Source organism: Oncorhynchus clarkii, chromosome 32 (assembly GCF_045791955.1).
Source record: "Oncorhynchus clarkii lewisi isolate Uvic-CL-2024 chromosome 32, UVic_Ocla_1.0, whole genome shotgun sequence".
Taxonomy (NCBI): Eukaryota; Metazoa; Chordata; class Actinopteri; order Salmoniformes; family Salmonidae; genus Oncorhynchus; species Oncorhynchus clarkii.
The window spans coordinates 14,840,875-14,855,864 of record NC_092178.1 but is presented as its reverse complement, the minus strand read 5'-3'; the positions used below and the strand labels follow the sequence as shown (position 1 = coordinate 14,855,864).

General features: G+C 45.4%; 1 protein-coding gene across 1 annotated transcript in view; it reads left to right on the top strand.

Moving 5' to 3' along the window:
* Positions 1 to 314: 314 nt before the first annotated feature.
* The window catches only part of LOC139392222 (zinc finger protein 385D-like), a 40,521-nt gene continuing 25,845 nt past the window's right edge, over positions 315 to 14,990 (top strand). The window contains exons 1-2 of the mRNA XM_071140054.1: positions 315 to 406; positions 4,667 to 4,788. Coding sequence (XP_070996155.1) covers positions 397 to 406; positions 4,667 to 4,788 — 132 coding nt within the window. The 5' untranslated portion in view covers positions 315 to 396. The remainder of the gene's footprint in view (positions 407 to 4,666; positions 4,789 to 14,990) is intronic.

Genomic DNA, 14,990 nt, shown 5'->3' with positions numbered 1-14,990 from the left:
CCATTGGCGTATGGCATCAATAACTGTCTTAAAATAAATACATTCATATTATTTTGAAAGAAAGTCAAATAATTTGTATACAGGCAGGCACCAGGAAATCTAGTCACAATGCGAGCACAGTGGACGGAAAAGAGAGACATTTTACCTCCATGTGTAAACGAACCAATAGTGATTGGGACCACATGTTAGCTCAAGGTGTAAACAAGGTTAGAGAGAGAGGGAGTTTAGAGGAGGGAGAGTAAGCCTACCTCAGCAGTGAGTGGTAGACTATTGTGGAGGAGAGGAGACTCATTCTGGACCCATCATACCACCATGCTCAGCTAGAATCGATTGAAGACTTGACCAGGGGTGGTGAAGTTGCATGCAAAAGGAATACTGATTGTTGATAAGACCAGCATGTATTTTGGTAAGGAGATACTTATTTTTACTTCAAGTATAGTAGGAAATTACCAGAATGCATTTAGGTAGCCTTAAATAAATACAACATTGCCTACTCAAACGGGTTAGGTTAATTACAATTTAAGGCTCAGTAAATGCACAGTTAGATGCTTCATGTAAATGTCTGCTGTAAAGATGCAGACGTATGGATCACAGAAATAGCCTGTTGCCCATCCTGGCAAGTTGAGTCCACCTTTTTGTTTTGTTGTCCCCAACGATGAAATCGGGAGGGGTCTGTGGATCTGTCTACGTCCTTTAGTACGTACATACATACATGCTTTTGCAGACTGTACGATTTTAGCCGTTTTATGCCCCAATTGTATCCCCAGACAAGATTGATTTCCACGTCGTGGGAAAATTCTTAGGTCGTAAAGGATTGTCGAACGTCTTGGACCGTTCAGTGTGACAGGGTCTAGGTCTGCCGATTAAATACCACTACGTGAGATTGTAGATTCCGACAAAGTTCTGGTAGTGTCAGAATGTTTAGCCTTTATAGTGTAATGCGGCAGCTGTTACACAACGATCCGAGTGACTGACCAATAGGAAAACAGCTGGCACTGAGTAGTATGCACACAGTAATACGGAATAGTCAGATTCATATAATTGTCCATGTTTTAAACGTTGATGATGTGCAAAAAGAACGATGTCCCAAAAAATCTTGTTTAACATGTAATTTGAAATCAGGCTACTTGATGGGATTTTGATGAATGCACAAAATCGCCAATCAAAATAAACGTTCTACCACAGCGACCATGTTATTTTGGGGAAGACTATTTGATTATGAGTTGGACACAAAGTTTCTATGTGAACTATTTCACACATAGTTTTGAGGAGTTCGAATCAGAGTTCACTTTGGTCATCCAACAACAGCGCAATATCACAATCTGCTACGTGAGTAGGCTATATTCAGTAGCCTATATATAGCTCCCTTCTCCCACTAATCCGAATCGGATGCGCTCATAAATGCGCTGCTACTACTCACATATTTCTGAGATCTCAAATGATGATGCTGTGTGCATTTAATCAAATGCTGTCAAAACAACCAATGAGCGCAGTCAAACAACCAATAATAATGCGTGACTGGTTATTTTCCTGTGTTCGCTACGGACTGCGTTCTGTTCTCACCGTGAGCGAACGGCACCACAGTACGAATTGAATCGGACCGAGACCACCCTTTTTGAGTGTACCACGGCGCGTTGTTTAGTGCGTTCCCGAGTGCGGATAGATCGTTAACACCAGATTTCGGAAAAAACTCACCAAATAATTTCGGTGTAAAATCCCCCTAAAATTAATAGAATAAATGATGTTTTCCGAACTCACTTCACTCGCGCATAATCATAGAGCAGGGGCTCCCAAACTTCAAGTGGTCTGAATACTTTCTAAAGGCACTGTATTTGAAAACCACACCACAAAAAAACGACATACATGCAGTGCATTCGGAAAGTATGCAGACCCCTTGACTTCTCCACCTTTTATTACGTTACAGCCTTATTCTAAAATGGAATTAAAACATGTTTTTCCTCATCAAACTACACACAATACCCCATAATGACAATGGGTCTGAATATTTTCAGAATGCACTGTAAGTACAGAAATATGGTATTGCTCTTGTTTACTCAACTCAGGGCTTCTGCCTCCAACTCTATTTGATGATAAAGTGTGACTTTGCTCCATGCTGTCATGCCTGGTGCTACATAATAAACCTTCTCAGTCTGCTTCCCAAATCGACCCCTGTTCCATACATAGTGCACTGGTTTTGACCAAAGTCCGATGGGAGGGATCAATGGGATTTAGAAGGGAGAAAAAAGTAGGATGCATTGTTCTCCTGCATGTCTCTCAGCCAAAGGCAATGATATTACTAGGGAGGGAGTCAGAGAGAGAGAGAGACAAAGAGTGAGAAAGAGAGACAGAAAGAGAGACAGACAGAGCAAGACAGAGAAATAGACTGAGAGAGAGAGGGAGACTCCCATATCTACTGGGTAAAATACCAAAGTGTGCCATCACAGCAGCAATATTTGTGACCTGTTGCCACAAGAAAAAGGCAACCAGTAATGAACAAACACCATTGTAAATACAACCCATATGTATATTTATTTATTTTCCCTTTTGTACTTTAACCATTTGCACATCGTTACAACACTGTATATATACATAATATTACATTTGTAATGTCATTATTATTTTTTTAACTTCTATGAGTGTAATGTTTACAGTTAATTTTTATTGTTTATTTCACTTTTGTATATTATCTACTTCACTTGCTTTGTCAATGGTAATATATGTTTCACATGCTAATAAAGCCCCTTGAATTTAATTTAATTGAGAGGGAGACAGACAGACAGACAGACAGACAGACAGACAGACAGACAGGCAGACAGGCAGACAGACAGACAGACAGACAGACAGACAGACAGACAGACAGACAGACAGACAGACAGAGACATCGAGAGAGGAGGGAGGGAGTGAGGTAGCGACAGACAGAGAGATCAAGAGAAGATGAGAGGACGGAGGGAGCGAGGTAGGGACAGACAGAGAGATCAAGAGAAGATGAGAGGATGGAGGGAGCGAGGTAGGGACAGACAGAGAGATCAAGAGAAGATGAGGGAGCGAGGTAGGGACAGACAGAGAGATCAAGAGAAGATGAGGGAGCGAGGTAGGGACAGACAGAGACATCAAGAGAAGATGAGAGGACGGAGGGAGCGAGGTAGGGACAGACAGAGAGATCAAGAGAAGATGAGAGGATGGAGGGAGCGAGGTAGGGACAGACAGAGAGATCAAGAGAAGATGAGGGAGCAAGGTAGGGACAGACAGAGAGATCAAGAGAAGATGAGGGAGCGAGGTAGGGACAGACAGAGACATCAAGAGAAGATGAGGGAGCGAGGTAGGGACAGACAGAGAGATCAAGAGAAGATGAGGGAGCGAGGTAGGGACAGACAGAGAGATCAAGAGAAGATGAGAGGACAGAGGGAGCGAGGTAGGGACAGACAGAGAGATCAAGAGAAGATGAGGGAGCGAGGTATGGACAGACAGAGAGATCAAGAGAAGATGAGAGGACAGAGGGAGCGAGGTAGGGACAGACAGAGAGATCAAGAGAAGATGAGAGGACGGAGGGAGCGAGGTAGGGACAGACAGAGAGATCAAGAGAAGATGAGGGAGCAAGGTAGGGACAGACAGAGAGATCAAGAGAAGATGAGGGAGCGAGGTAGGGACAGACAGAGACATCAAGAGAAGATGAGAGGACGGAGGGAGCGAGGTAGGGACAGACAGAGAGATCAAGAGAAGATGAGAGGACGGAGGGAGCGAGGTAGGGACAGACAGAGAGATCAAGAGAAGATGAGGGAGCGAGGTAGGGACAGACAGAGAGATCAAGAGAAGATGAGAGGACAGAGGGAGCGAGGTAGGGACAGACAGAGAGATCAAGAGAAGATGAGGGAGCGAGGTAGGGACAGACAGAGAGATCAAGAGAAGATGAGAGGACGGAGGGAGCGAGGTAGGGACAGACAGAGACATCAAGAGAAGATGAGGGAGCGAGGTAGGGACAGACAGAGACATCAAGAGAAGATGAGGGAGCGAGGTAGGGACAGACAGAGACATCAAGAGAAGATGAGGGAGCGAGGTAGGGACAGACAGAGACATCAAGAGAAGATGAGGGAGCGAGGTAGGGACAGACAGAGAGAAAACACACAATCAGCTTGTGCTCTAACACTCATCTTTCTCTTATTAGCTCTTGTACTTGCTAGTCCTCTTTAGTCTTCACTCTCTTTCTCTCTCTCTCGCTCAGACACACACACACACACACACACACACACACACACACACACACACACACACACACACACACACACACACACACACACACACACACACACACACACACACACACACACACACACACACACACACACACACACACACACTTAAGGTAATCAGGCCAAATGTTTGTGCAGCAGGGTGTACATGGGTGGGGCTGTGATTGTTATGATTATCAAACTGTAATCAGGCTCAGTGGAAATCCCAAAACAAAACAAACTCTCCATAATCAGGAACTCACTCACACAAACAGAGCTAATCACAGAGGATGCACTAATGACCTTATTGAACCAAACTGTGTGTGTGTCTGTGGGTCAGTATGTGTGTATGTGTATGTGAGTGAGTGTGATTAGCTCCTCGCCCTCACCTTCTTTTTAAAGTGTATTAATCTGTTTTTGACGTGATGACTGTCTCCTAGGTAACGTCTGTCAGACCGCTACCCTGCCTTCATTGGACCTTGGGCCTCCTGTGGGAGGAGTCCACCAATCCATGGCGCTGAAGCCCCTCCTCCCGCTCAGCCTGTTCCATGGTTTCACTGAAGTGAGTAGTGTCTATCACTACCATCACCATAGTTAGATAGTAGTACGCAATGCTTTGACATTTTTCCACACAACCTGAGGTGAGCTTTACTCTGTTGTTTCTGCACCAAGCTTTTCTTAGAACTCTGTCCAGGTCACGCTAGACAAGGTAGAATCTTTTTGTGGCTGTAAAATGTATTATGTGAGAAATGTCAGTGTAAACGCTTTTATGCACAAATATTGATATAATAACCATCGTTTCTAAGTAAACTTGGAGTCATGCGATGACGTGTGGTCCTCTCACTATGACTTGTCAGGAAAGCATGCAGTTTATTAGGCTACAGATGAAATAAGTTATGAACTTCACAGGGTGGTAAAAGTGCACAGTGATGAGCTTGATGCTCCTTTCAATACATATCAAGGGTCTTATTCTGGTGACATGGTGATCTATGCTTGGCTGCCATTTGACAAGTAAAAAGAATCTCGCTCTTTTGTCCATAATAATAATCTCATCATGTAGGCTACACGTGCGCTCTAGCCAAGCGCACAGATAGAGCTGTTGTGGTGCCCACAATACCAGAGTGGGCACACTCACTGTATAACGCAACAGTTTTTGTGAGACAACCATCAGTATAGTTGAAAATGAGATGGAAACCCATTTAACTAGTATTTTTTATTCGGTACATGGGAATTTGAATACAAAAAGTATTTTGATGTGCATTACGTCATCACGCACAGCCTTTTATCTGCAACAAGTCTATTTGATGGAAAATGTGCATATTGTTTTTATGCAGATTCTTTTATATTCGTATTAAAATCCAGATTTTCTTCTCAAATCAAATCAAATGTGTTTCGTCACATGCTTGGTAAACAACAGGTGTAACAGTGAAATGCCTACTTACTGGTCCTTCCCAACAATGCAGAGAGAAAATAGAGAAATAATAGAAAAGTAAAACACGTAATAATAGATACACAATGAGAAACAATAACTTAGAGTCGATGTGCAGGAGTACGAGGTAATTGAGGTAGATATGTACTGTACATATAATTAAACTCAAACCCTGTCTTTCAAAGATATTTCGTAAAAATCCAAATAACTTCACAGATCTTCATTGTAAAGGGTTTAAACACTGTTTCCCATGCTTGTTCAATGAACCTTAAATAATTAATGAACATGCACCTGTGAAACGGTTGTTAAGACAATAACAGCTTACAGACGGTAGGCAATTAAGGTCACAGTTTTGAAAACTTAGGACACTAAAGAGGCCTTTCTACTGACTCTGGAAAACACCAAAAGAAAGATGCCCAGGGTCCCTGCTCATCTGCGTGAACGTGCCTTAGGCATGCTGCAAGGAGGCATGAGGACTGCAGATGTGGCCAGGGCAATAAATTGGAATGTCCGTACTGTAAGATGCCTAAGACAGCGCTACAGGGAGACAGAACGGACAGTTGATCATCCTCGCAGTGGCAGACCATGTGTAACAACACCTGCACATGATCGGTACATCCGAACATCACACCTGCGGGACAGGTACAGGATGTCAACAATTGCCCGAGTTACACCAGGAACACAAAATTCCAAAAAGTGCTCTTCTCTGGCGAGTCGCGGTTTTGTCTCACCAGGGGTAATGGTTGGATTCGCGTTTATCGTCGAAGGAATGAGTGTTACAGCGAGGCCTGTACTCTGGATAGGGATCGATTTGGAGGTGGAGGGCCTGTCATGGTCTGGGGCGGTGTGTCACAGCATCATCAGACTGAACTTGTCATTGCAGGCAATCTCAACACGGTGTGTTACAGGGAAGACATTCTCCTTCCTCATGTGGTACCCTTCCTGCAGGCTCATCCTGACATGACCCTCCAGCATGACAATGCCACCAGCCATACTGCTCGTTCTGTGCGTGATTTCCTGCAAGACAGGAATGTCAGTGTTCTGCCATGGCCAGCGAAGAGCTCAATCCCATTGAGCACATCTGGGACCTGTTGGATCGGAGGGTGAGGGCTAGGGCCATTCCCCCCAGAAATGTCTGGGAACTTGCAGGTGCCTTGGTGGAAGAGTGGGGTAACATCTCACAGCAAGAACTGGCAAATCTGGTGCAGTCCATGAGGAGGACATGCACTGCAGTACTTAATGCAGCTGGTGGCCACACCAGATACTGACTGTTACTTTTGATTTTGATCCGCCCCTCCTTTGTTCAGGGCCACATTATTCAATTTCTATTAGTCACATGTCTGTGGAACTTGTTCAGTTTATGTCTCAGTTGTTGAATCTTGTTATGTTCATACAAATATTTACACATGTTAAGTTTTCTAAAAAATAAACGCAGGACGTTCCTTTTTCTGCTGAGTTTAGGAATAAAGTGACAGATAGTAAACACTAGTAGAAGCGTATGTGATGAGTCAAAGTTAGTGCAACAAGGGTCACTGCAGACAGTCCAGGTAGCTATTTGGTTAACTATTTTATTTTATTTTATTTTTTACCCCCTTTTTCTCCCCAATTTCGTGGTATCCAATTATTAGTATCTTGTCTCATCGCTACAACTCCCGTACGGGCTCGGGAGAGATGAAGGTCGAAAGTCATGCGTCCTCCAAAACACAACCCAAGCCGCACTGCTTCTTAACACAGCACGCATCTAACCCGGAAGCCAGCCGCACCAATGTTTCGGAGGAAACACCGTGCACCTGGCGACCTTGGTTAGCGTGCACTGCGCCTGCCACAGGAGTCGCTGGTGCGCGATGAGACAAGGATATCCCTACCGGCCAAACCCTCGCTAACCCGGACGACGCTAAGCCAATTGTGCGTCGCCCCACGGACCTCCCAGTCACGGCCGGCTGCGACAGAGCCTTGGCGCGAACCCAGAGTCTCTGGTGGCATAGCTAGCGCTGCGATGCAGTGCCCTAGACCACTGCGCCACCTGCAAGGCTTTTGGCTAACTATTTAAATAACTATTTAGCAGTATTAGTAGAGTAAAAAGTACATTATTTTATTTTTGAATGAACAGTAAAAGTTGTCAAAAATAGAAATAGTATGTATACCCCCAAAAACTACTTTTGTAGTACTTTAAAATATTTTTACTTAAGCACTTTACACCACTGGTGCCAGTGCAGTGTTCGGATGCTGGCTTCCCCTAAAGTAAATTGACGTTTTTGCCAAAATTATATAATTACTCCTGTCTAAATAAAATAATTCAAAATCTTTCACTAGAGAGCATGATTTGACGACAGCGGATCCTTAGCTTCTTTTAAAAAATAGTTGAAGATTGTTTCAAATCACAAGTGTGTAGGCCCATGCCTATTTCATTTGGAAGCCCACCATTTGGTTTTTAAGGCCAGGTCTCTCTACAGAATGCATGCACTCAACTCTCCATGATGCACTCAACTCTCCATAATGCACTCAACTCTCCATAATGCACTCAGCTGTCTCCTGACAGTTCTTGCGCATTCATTTGTTTGTGTGAATTGTTTGCCCTTTGATTGTTTATTTTGTTATATATTCCCCATTACACATGTCACCAGTAGGCCTAATAAATGTACTGTTAATTCATTTCTGTTCACGCATGTATTAATTAAAGTAATTTACTGTTGTCATTCTCGGAATGGAAATGGTTGCCGAGTTCACAACCTACTACACTTGTGAGAAATGACTTTTGTAAATGTTTTCATTGTCTACTCCATGTGAGCAATGAGAATGTGACTGGTTTCTCTGTTATGATAACGTTTAGGGAGAGCGCGCCTGAGCACGCATAGAAGTACCCGGCCTGCTGTGGGATAATGTAGACATTTTCCCATTTGGGGATGTCTGATTTCTGATTGTCTTAACTCACCACTACCACCACTAATAACCTGAGCTTCTAAGTCATTCTTTCTTCACCTCACACAATAAGTCAAAAAGGTATTCTTTTTTTTTACATCCCGGCTTCGATTATCACCAAGCCTCGGTGTGAAAGCAAAATATCATGTTCATCCCAAATATCCAGCGGAAATGTCCTAAAAAACAGCTTTCTGTACTGAGCCCACTGGCGGTGGGAAACTATTAGTGCCCGCGGAATAGGCTAGTTCAGTGGTTCCAAAACTGTGGGGCGCGGACAGTTTCACTCTTGAAAGTTGTAATAGTAGAATGGACAAAAACAGGTTTTTAGAAATGTTTGCAAATGTGTTACAAATATAAAACAGAAATACCTTATTTACGTGTTCAGAGCCTTTGCTATGAGACTCGAAATTGAGCTCAGCAGCATCCTGTTTCCGTTGATCATACTTGAGATGTTTCTACAACTTGATTGGATTCGACCTGTGGTAAATTCAATTGATTGGACATGATTTGGAAAAGCACACACCTGTTTATATAAGGTCCCACAGTTGACCGTGCATGTCAGAGCAAAAACCAAGCCATGAGGTTCGAAGGAATTGCCCATAGAACTCCGAGACAGGATTCTGAAGATTCAGAGATCTGGTGAAAGGTCCCCAAAAAGGTCCTCAAGAACACAGTGGCCTCCATCATTCTTTAATGGAAGAAGTTTAGAGCCACCAAGACTCTTCCTAGAGCTGGCCGCCCGGCCAATCTAAGCAATTGGGGGAGAAGGGCCTTGGTCAGGGAGGTGACCAAGAACCTGATGGTAACTCTGACAAAGCTCCACAGTTCCTCTGTGGAGATGGGAGAACCTTCCAGAATGGCAACCATCTCTGCAGCACACCACCAGTCAGACCTTTAGGTTAGAGTGGCCAGACAGAAACAAGATTCTCTGCTCTGATGAAACTCTTTGGCCTGAATGCCAAGCATCACGTCTGGAGAAAACCTGGCACCACCCCTACGGTGAAGCATGGTGGTGGCAGCATCATGCTGTGGGATGTTTTTCAGGGTCATTTGTAAAAACCTGTTTTTGCTTTGTCATTATGTGGTATTGTGTATAGATTGATGAGGGGAAAAATACAATTTAATCCATTTTAGAATAAGACTGTAACGCAACAAAATGTGGAAAAAGTCAAGAGGTCTGAATACTTACCGAATGCACTGTTTGTTGTAGCAATGTTCGAGTCACTCATATCAAATGAATACACAATAGTCACGTCAAAATGTATAGAATTTCAACAAAAAAGGGCTATACAACGGCAATATGTTCTTTACACCCCATGACCATATGTGTGGAATTGCAAGACATAACCTTTTTCTGCAATGGGGGTCTGAGTGAAAAAGTTTGGGAACCCCTGGACTAGTTGATACAATGTTGAAAGTTCGCTAGTAACAGCTTCAGCTGGACCCAGTTGATTTATCTGATAGCCTTGTTGCACTTCACTAGTGATAGCTCAAGTCAACACCGATAGAGAGGCGGCCGACTGGCGGCGGTTGATTTATCTGATAGCCTTGTTGCACTTCACTAGTGATAGCTCAAGTCAACACCGATAGAGAGGCGGCCGACTGGCGGCGGTTGATTTATCTGATAGCCTTGTTGCACTTCACTAGTGATAGCTCAAGTCAACACCGATAGAGAGGCGGCCGACTGGCGGCGGTTGATTTATCTGATAGCCTTGTTGCACTTCACTAGTGATAGCTCAAGTCAACACCGATAGAGAGGCGGCCGACTGGCGGCGGTTGATTTATCTGATAGCCTTGTTGCACTTCACTAGTGATAGCTCAAGTCAACACCGATAGAGAGGCGGCCGACTGGCGGCGGTTGATTTATCTGATAGCCTTGTTGCACTTCACTAGTGATAGCTCAAGTCAACACCGATAGAGAGGCGGCCGACTGGTGGCGGTTGATTTATCTGATAGCCTTGTTGCACTTCACTAGTGATAGCTCAAGTCAACACCGATAGAGAGGCAGCCGACTGGCGGCGGTTGATTTATCTGATAGCCTTGTTGCACTTCACTAGTGATAGCTCAAGTCAACACCGATAGAGAGGCGGCCGACTGGCGGCGGTTGATTTATCTGATAGCCTTGTTGCACTTCACTAGTGATAGCTCAAGTCAACACCGATAGAGAGGCAGCCGACCGGCGGCGGTTGATTTATCTGATAGCCTTGTTGCACTTCACTAGTGATAGCTCAAGTCAACACCGATAGAGAGGCAGCCGACCGGCGGCGGTTGATTTATCTGATAGCCTTGTTGCACTTCACTAGTGATAGCTCAAGTCAACACCGATAGAGAGGCAGCCGACCGGCGGCGGTTGATTTATCTGATAGCCTTGTTGCACTTCACTAGTGATAGCTCAAGTCAACACCGATAGAGAGGCGGCCGACTGGCGGCGGTTGATTTATCTGATAGCCTTGTTGCACTTCACTAGTGATAGCTCAAGTCAACACCGATAGAGAGGCAGCCGACTGGCGGCGGTTGATTTATCTGATAGCCTTGTTGCACTTCACTAGTGATAGCTCAAGTCAACACCGATAGAGAGGCAGCCGACTGGCGGCGGTTGATTTATCTGATAGCCTTGTTGCACTTCACTAGTGATAGCTCAAGTCAACACCGATAGAGAGGCGGCCGACTGGCGGCGGTTGATTTATCTGATAGCCTTGTTGCACTTCACTAGTGATAGCTCAAGTCAACACCGATAGAGAGGCGGCCGACTGGCGGCGGTTGATTTATCTGATAGCCTTGTTGCACTTCACTAGTGATAGCTCAAGTCAACACCGATAGAGAGGCAGCCGACTGGCGGCGGTTGATTTATCTGATAGCCTTGTTGCACTTCACTAGTGATAGCTCAAGTCAACACCGATAGAGAGGCAGCCGACTGGCGGTGTAGAGAGATTAATACGATTGAAAGAATCTGAATTTTCATCAGGATATTTACTATTTATTTCTCAGCTTTAGGCCTACAGTATGTATTTTTACTTAGTTGATGATGGAAGTTAAAGGCCTACTGCTGCATTGGCTTATAGGAGATCTCTGAGTTCCATGCGCTCACTTCTTTAGCTTCCAATGGATCACAGTTTATCAATGTGCCCATATGACCGAGGCTGATTGTCACAACGACTCCTGCTCCCTCCCGGCGTTCAACGTCACCGGTCTACTAACCACTGGCCATGGCTTCATTATTACGCACACCTGTTCCCCATCATTATGCACACCTGGTCGTCATTGCCTCCTTGATTTCTCCCCCTTTATTTAGCCTTCAGTCACTAGGTGTTATTGTTTTCTCTCACGTTCAGTACGCGCCTCGTGTTTGTTCATCTGCAACAGTTCTTTATTAAACCTACCTTTAGCACCAGTTCTTTATTAAAAAAAATAATCATAACTGGCACACAGGTCAGTAGAAATGGTAGCTTCCCCAAACTTTAAACTCATAACACAAATACAAAAAAATTATTCACGTGTTTGCCTTCTCATTTCCTACATATCCCTCTCTCCCTCCATGTCCCTTCTCACTTCCTACATATCCCTTTCTCCCTCCATGTCCCCTCTCACTTCCTACATATCCCTCTCTCACTCCATGTCCCCTCTCACTTCCTACATATCCCTCTCACTTCCTACATATCCCTCTCTCACTCCCTCCATGTCCCCTCTCACTTCCTCCATGTCCCCTCTCACTTCCTACATATCCCTCTCTCCCTCCATGTCCCCTCTCACTTTCTACATATCCCTCTCTCCCTCCATGTCCCCCTCTCACCCCGACCATGTCTTCTCACTCCCTCCATGTCCCCCTCTCACTCCCTACATATCCCTTTCTCCCTCCATGTCCCCTCTCACTTCATACATATCCCCCTCTCCCTCCATGTCCCCTCTCACTTCCTACATATCCCTCTCTCACTCCCTCCATGTCCCCTCTCACTCCCTCCATGTCCCCTCTCACTTCCTACATATCCCCTCTCACTTCCTCCATGTCCCCTCTCACTCCCTCCATGTCCCCTCTCACTTTCTCCATGTCCCCTCTCACTTCCTACATATCCCTTTCTCCCTCCATGTCCCCTCTCACTTCCTACATATCCCTCTTTCACTCCATGTCCCCTCTCACTTCCTACATATCCCTCTCTCACTCCCTCCATGTCCCCTCTCACTCCCTCCATGTCCCCTCTCACTTCCTACATATCCCCTCTCACTTCCTCCATGTCCCCTCTCACTCCCTCCATGTCCCCTCTCACTTCCTCCATGTCCCCTCTCACTTCCTACATATCCCTTTCTCCCTCCATGTCCCCTCTCACTTCCTACATATCCCTCTCTCCCTCCATGTCCCCTCTCACTTCCTACATATCCCCTCTCACTTCCTCCATGTCCCCTCTCACTTCCTACATATCCCTCTCTCCCTCCATGTCCCCCTCTCACCCCGACCATGTCCTCTCACTCCCTCCATGTCCCCCTCTCACTCCCTCCATGTCCCCTCTCACTCCCTTTATGTCCCCCTCTCACTCCCTCCATGTCCCCTCTCACTCCCTCCATGTCCCCCCTCACTTCCTCCATGTCCCCTCTCACTTCCTACATATCCCTCTCTCCCTCCATGTCCCCTCTCACTCCCTCCATGTCCCCCCTCACTTCCTCCATGTCCCCCCTCACTTCCTACATATCCCTCTCTCCCTCCATGTCCCCTCTCACTTCCTACATATCCCTCTCTCCCTCCATGTCCCCTCTCACTTCCTACATATCCCTCTCTCCCTCCATGTCCCCTCTCACTTCCTACATATCCCTCTCTCCCTCCATGTCCCCTCTCACTTCCTACATATCCCTCTCTCCCTCCATGTCCCCTCTCACTTCCTACATATCCCTCTCTCCCTCCATGTCCCCTCTCACTTCCTACATATCCCTCTCTCCCTCCATGTCCCCTCTCACTTCCTACATATCCCTCTCTCCCTCCATGTCCCCTCTCACTTCCTACATATCCCTCTCTCACTCCCTCCATGTCCCCTCTCACTCCCTCCATGTCCCCTCTCACTTCCTACATATCCCTCTCTCCCTCCATGTCCTCTCTCACTCCCTCCATGTCCCCTCTCACTTCCTACATATCCCTCTCTCCCTCCATGTCCATTCTCACTTCCTCCATGTCCCCTCTCACTTCCTACATATCCCTCTCTCCCTCCATGTCCATTCTCACTTCCTCCATGTCCCCTCTCACTTCCTACATATCCCTCTCTCCCTCCATGTCCATTCTCACTTCCTCCATGTCCCCTCTCACTTCCTACATATCCCTCTCTTCCTCCATGTCCCCTCTCACTTCCTACATATCCCTGGCTAGGGCAATGGGAATACGCCCCTCTCACTTCCTACATATCCCTGGCTAGGACAATGGGAATACGCCCCTCGAACGCAGCACAGATGATTTGAACCTGTGGGTGTTTCAGTTGCGTAAGTGTGTACAGTTGAACTGAACTCTGGCCGTGTGTGTGTGTGTGTGTGTGTGTGTGTGTGTGTGTGTGTGTGTGTGTGTGTGTGTGTGCGTGCGTGTGTGCGTGCGTGTGTGCACGCGCGCTACTGTGTTTTGTGTTACTGTTAGAATTTACCCAGGAGTCTGTAAGCACACACACCATCTCCAACGTTACTTTTTGTTTGTCGTCGACATGTGGGTTGTCATGGTTACAGGAATGTGTATGTTGTGTGCCAAGCAGCATGTCTAATGGGGAGGGATTGAAGGGTTGTTTGGCTTGTTGTGTAGTGTTTCTTTGGGAACGGGAGAGACGGGTGTCTCAGTATCCTAAGTGGCCTCTTAGTGAGTTGAAAGAGTTAAACAAACACTTACCCTTTCATTTCATTTCAGGTCTGTGCCATCTAATAACAAACAAGTTATTACAATGTAACAGCAGTCAAGAGTTGTAATAACAGTCGAGAGATGTAATAACAGTCGAGAGATGTAATAACAGTCGAGAGATGTAAAACAGTCGAGAGATGTAATAACAGTCGAGAGATGTAAAACAGTCAAGAGATGTAATAACAGTCGAGAGATGTAATAACAGTCGAGAGATGTAATAACAGTCGAGAGTTGTAATAACAGTCGAGAGATGTAATAACAGTCGAGAGATGTAATAACAGTCGAGAGATGTAATAACAGTCGAGAGTTGTAATAACAGTCGAGAGATGCAATAACAGTCGAGAGATGCAATAACAGTCGAGAGTTGTAATAACAGTCGAGAGATGTAATAACAGTCGAGAGATGTAATAACAGTCGAGAGATGTAATAACAGTCGAGAGATGTAATAACAGTCGAGAGATGCAATAACAGTCAAGAGATGTAATAACAGTCGAGAGATGTAATAACAGTCGAGAGATGTAATAACAGTCGAGAGATGCAATAACAGTCGAGAGATGTA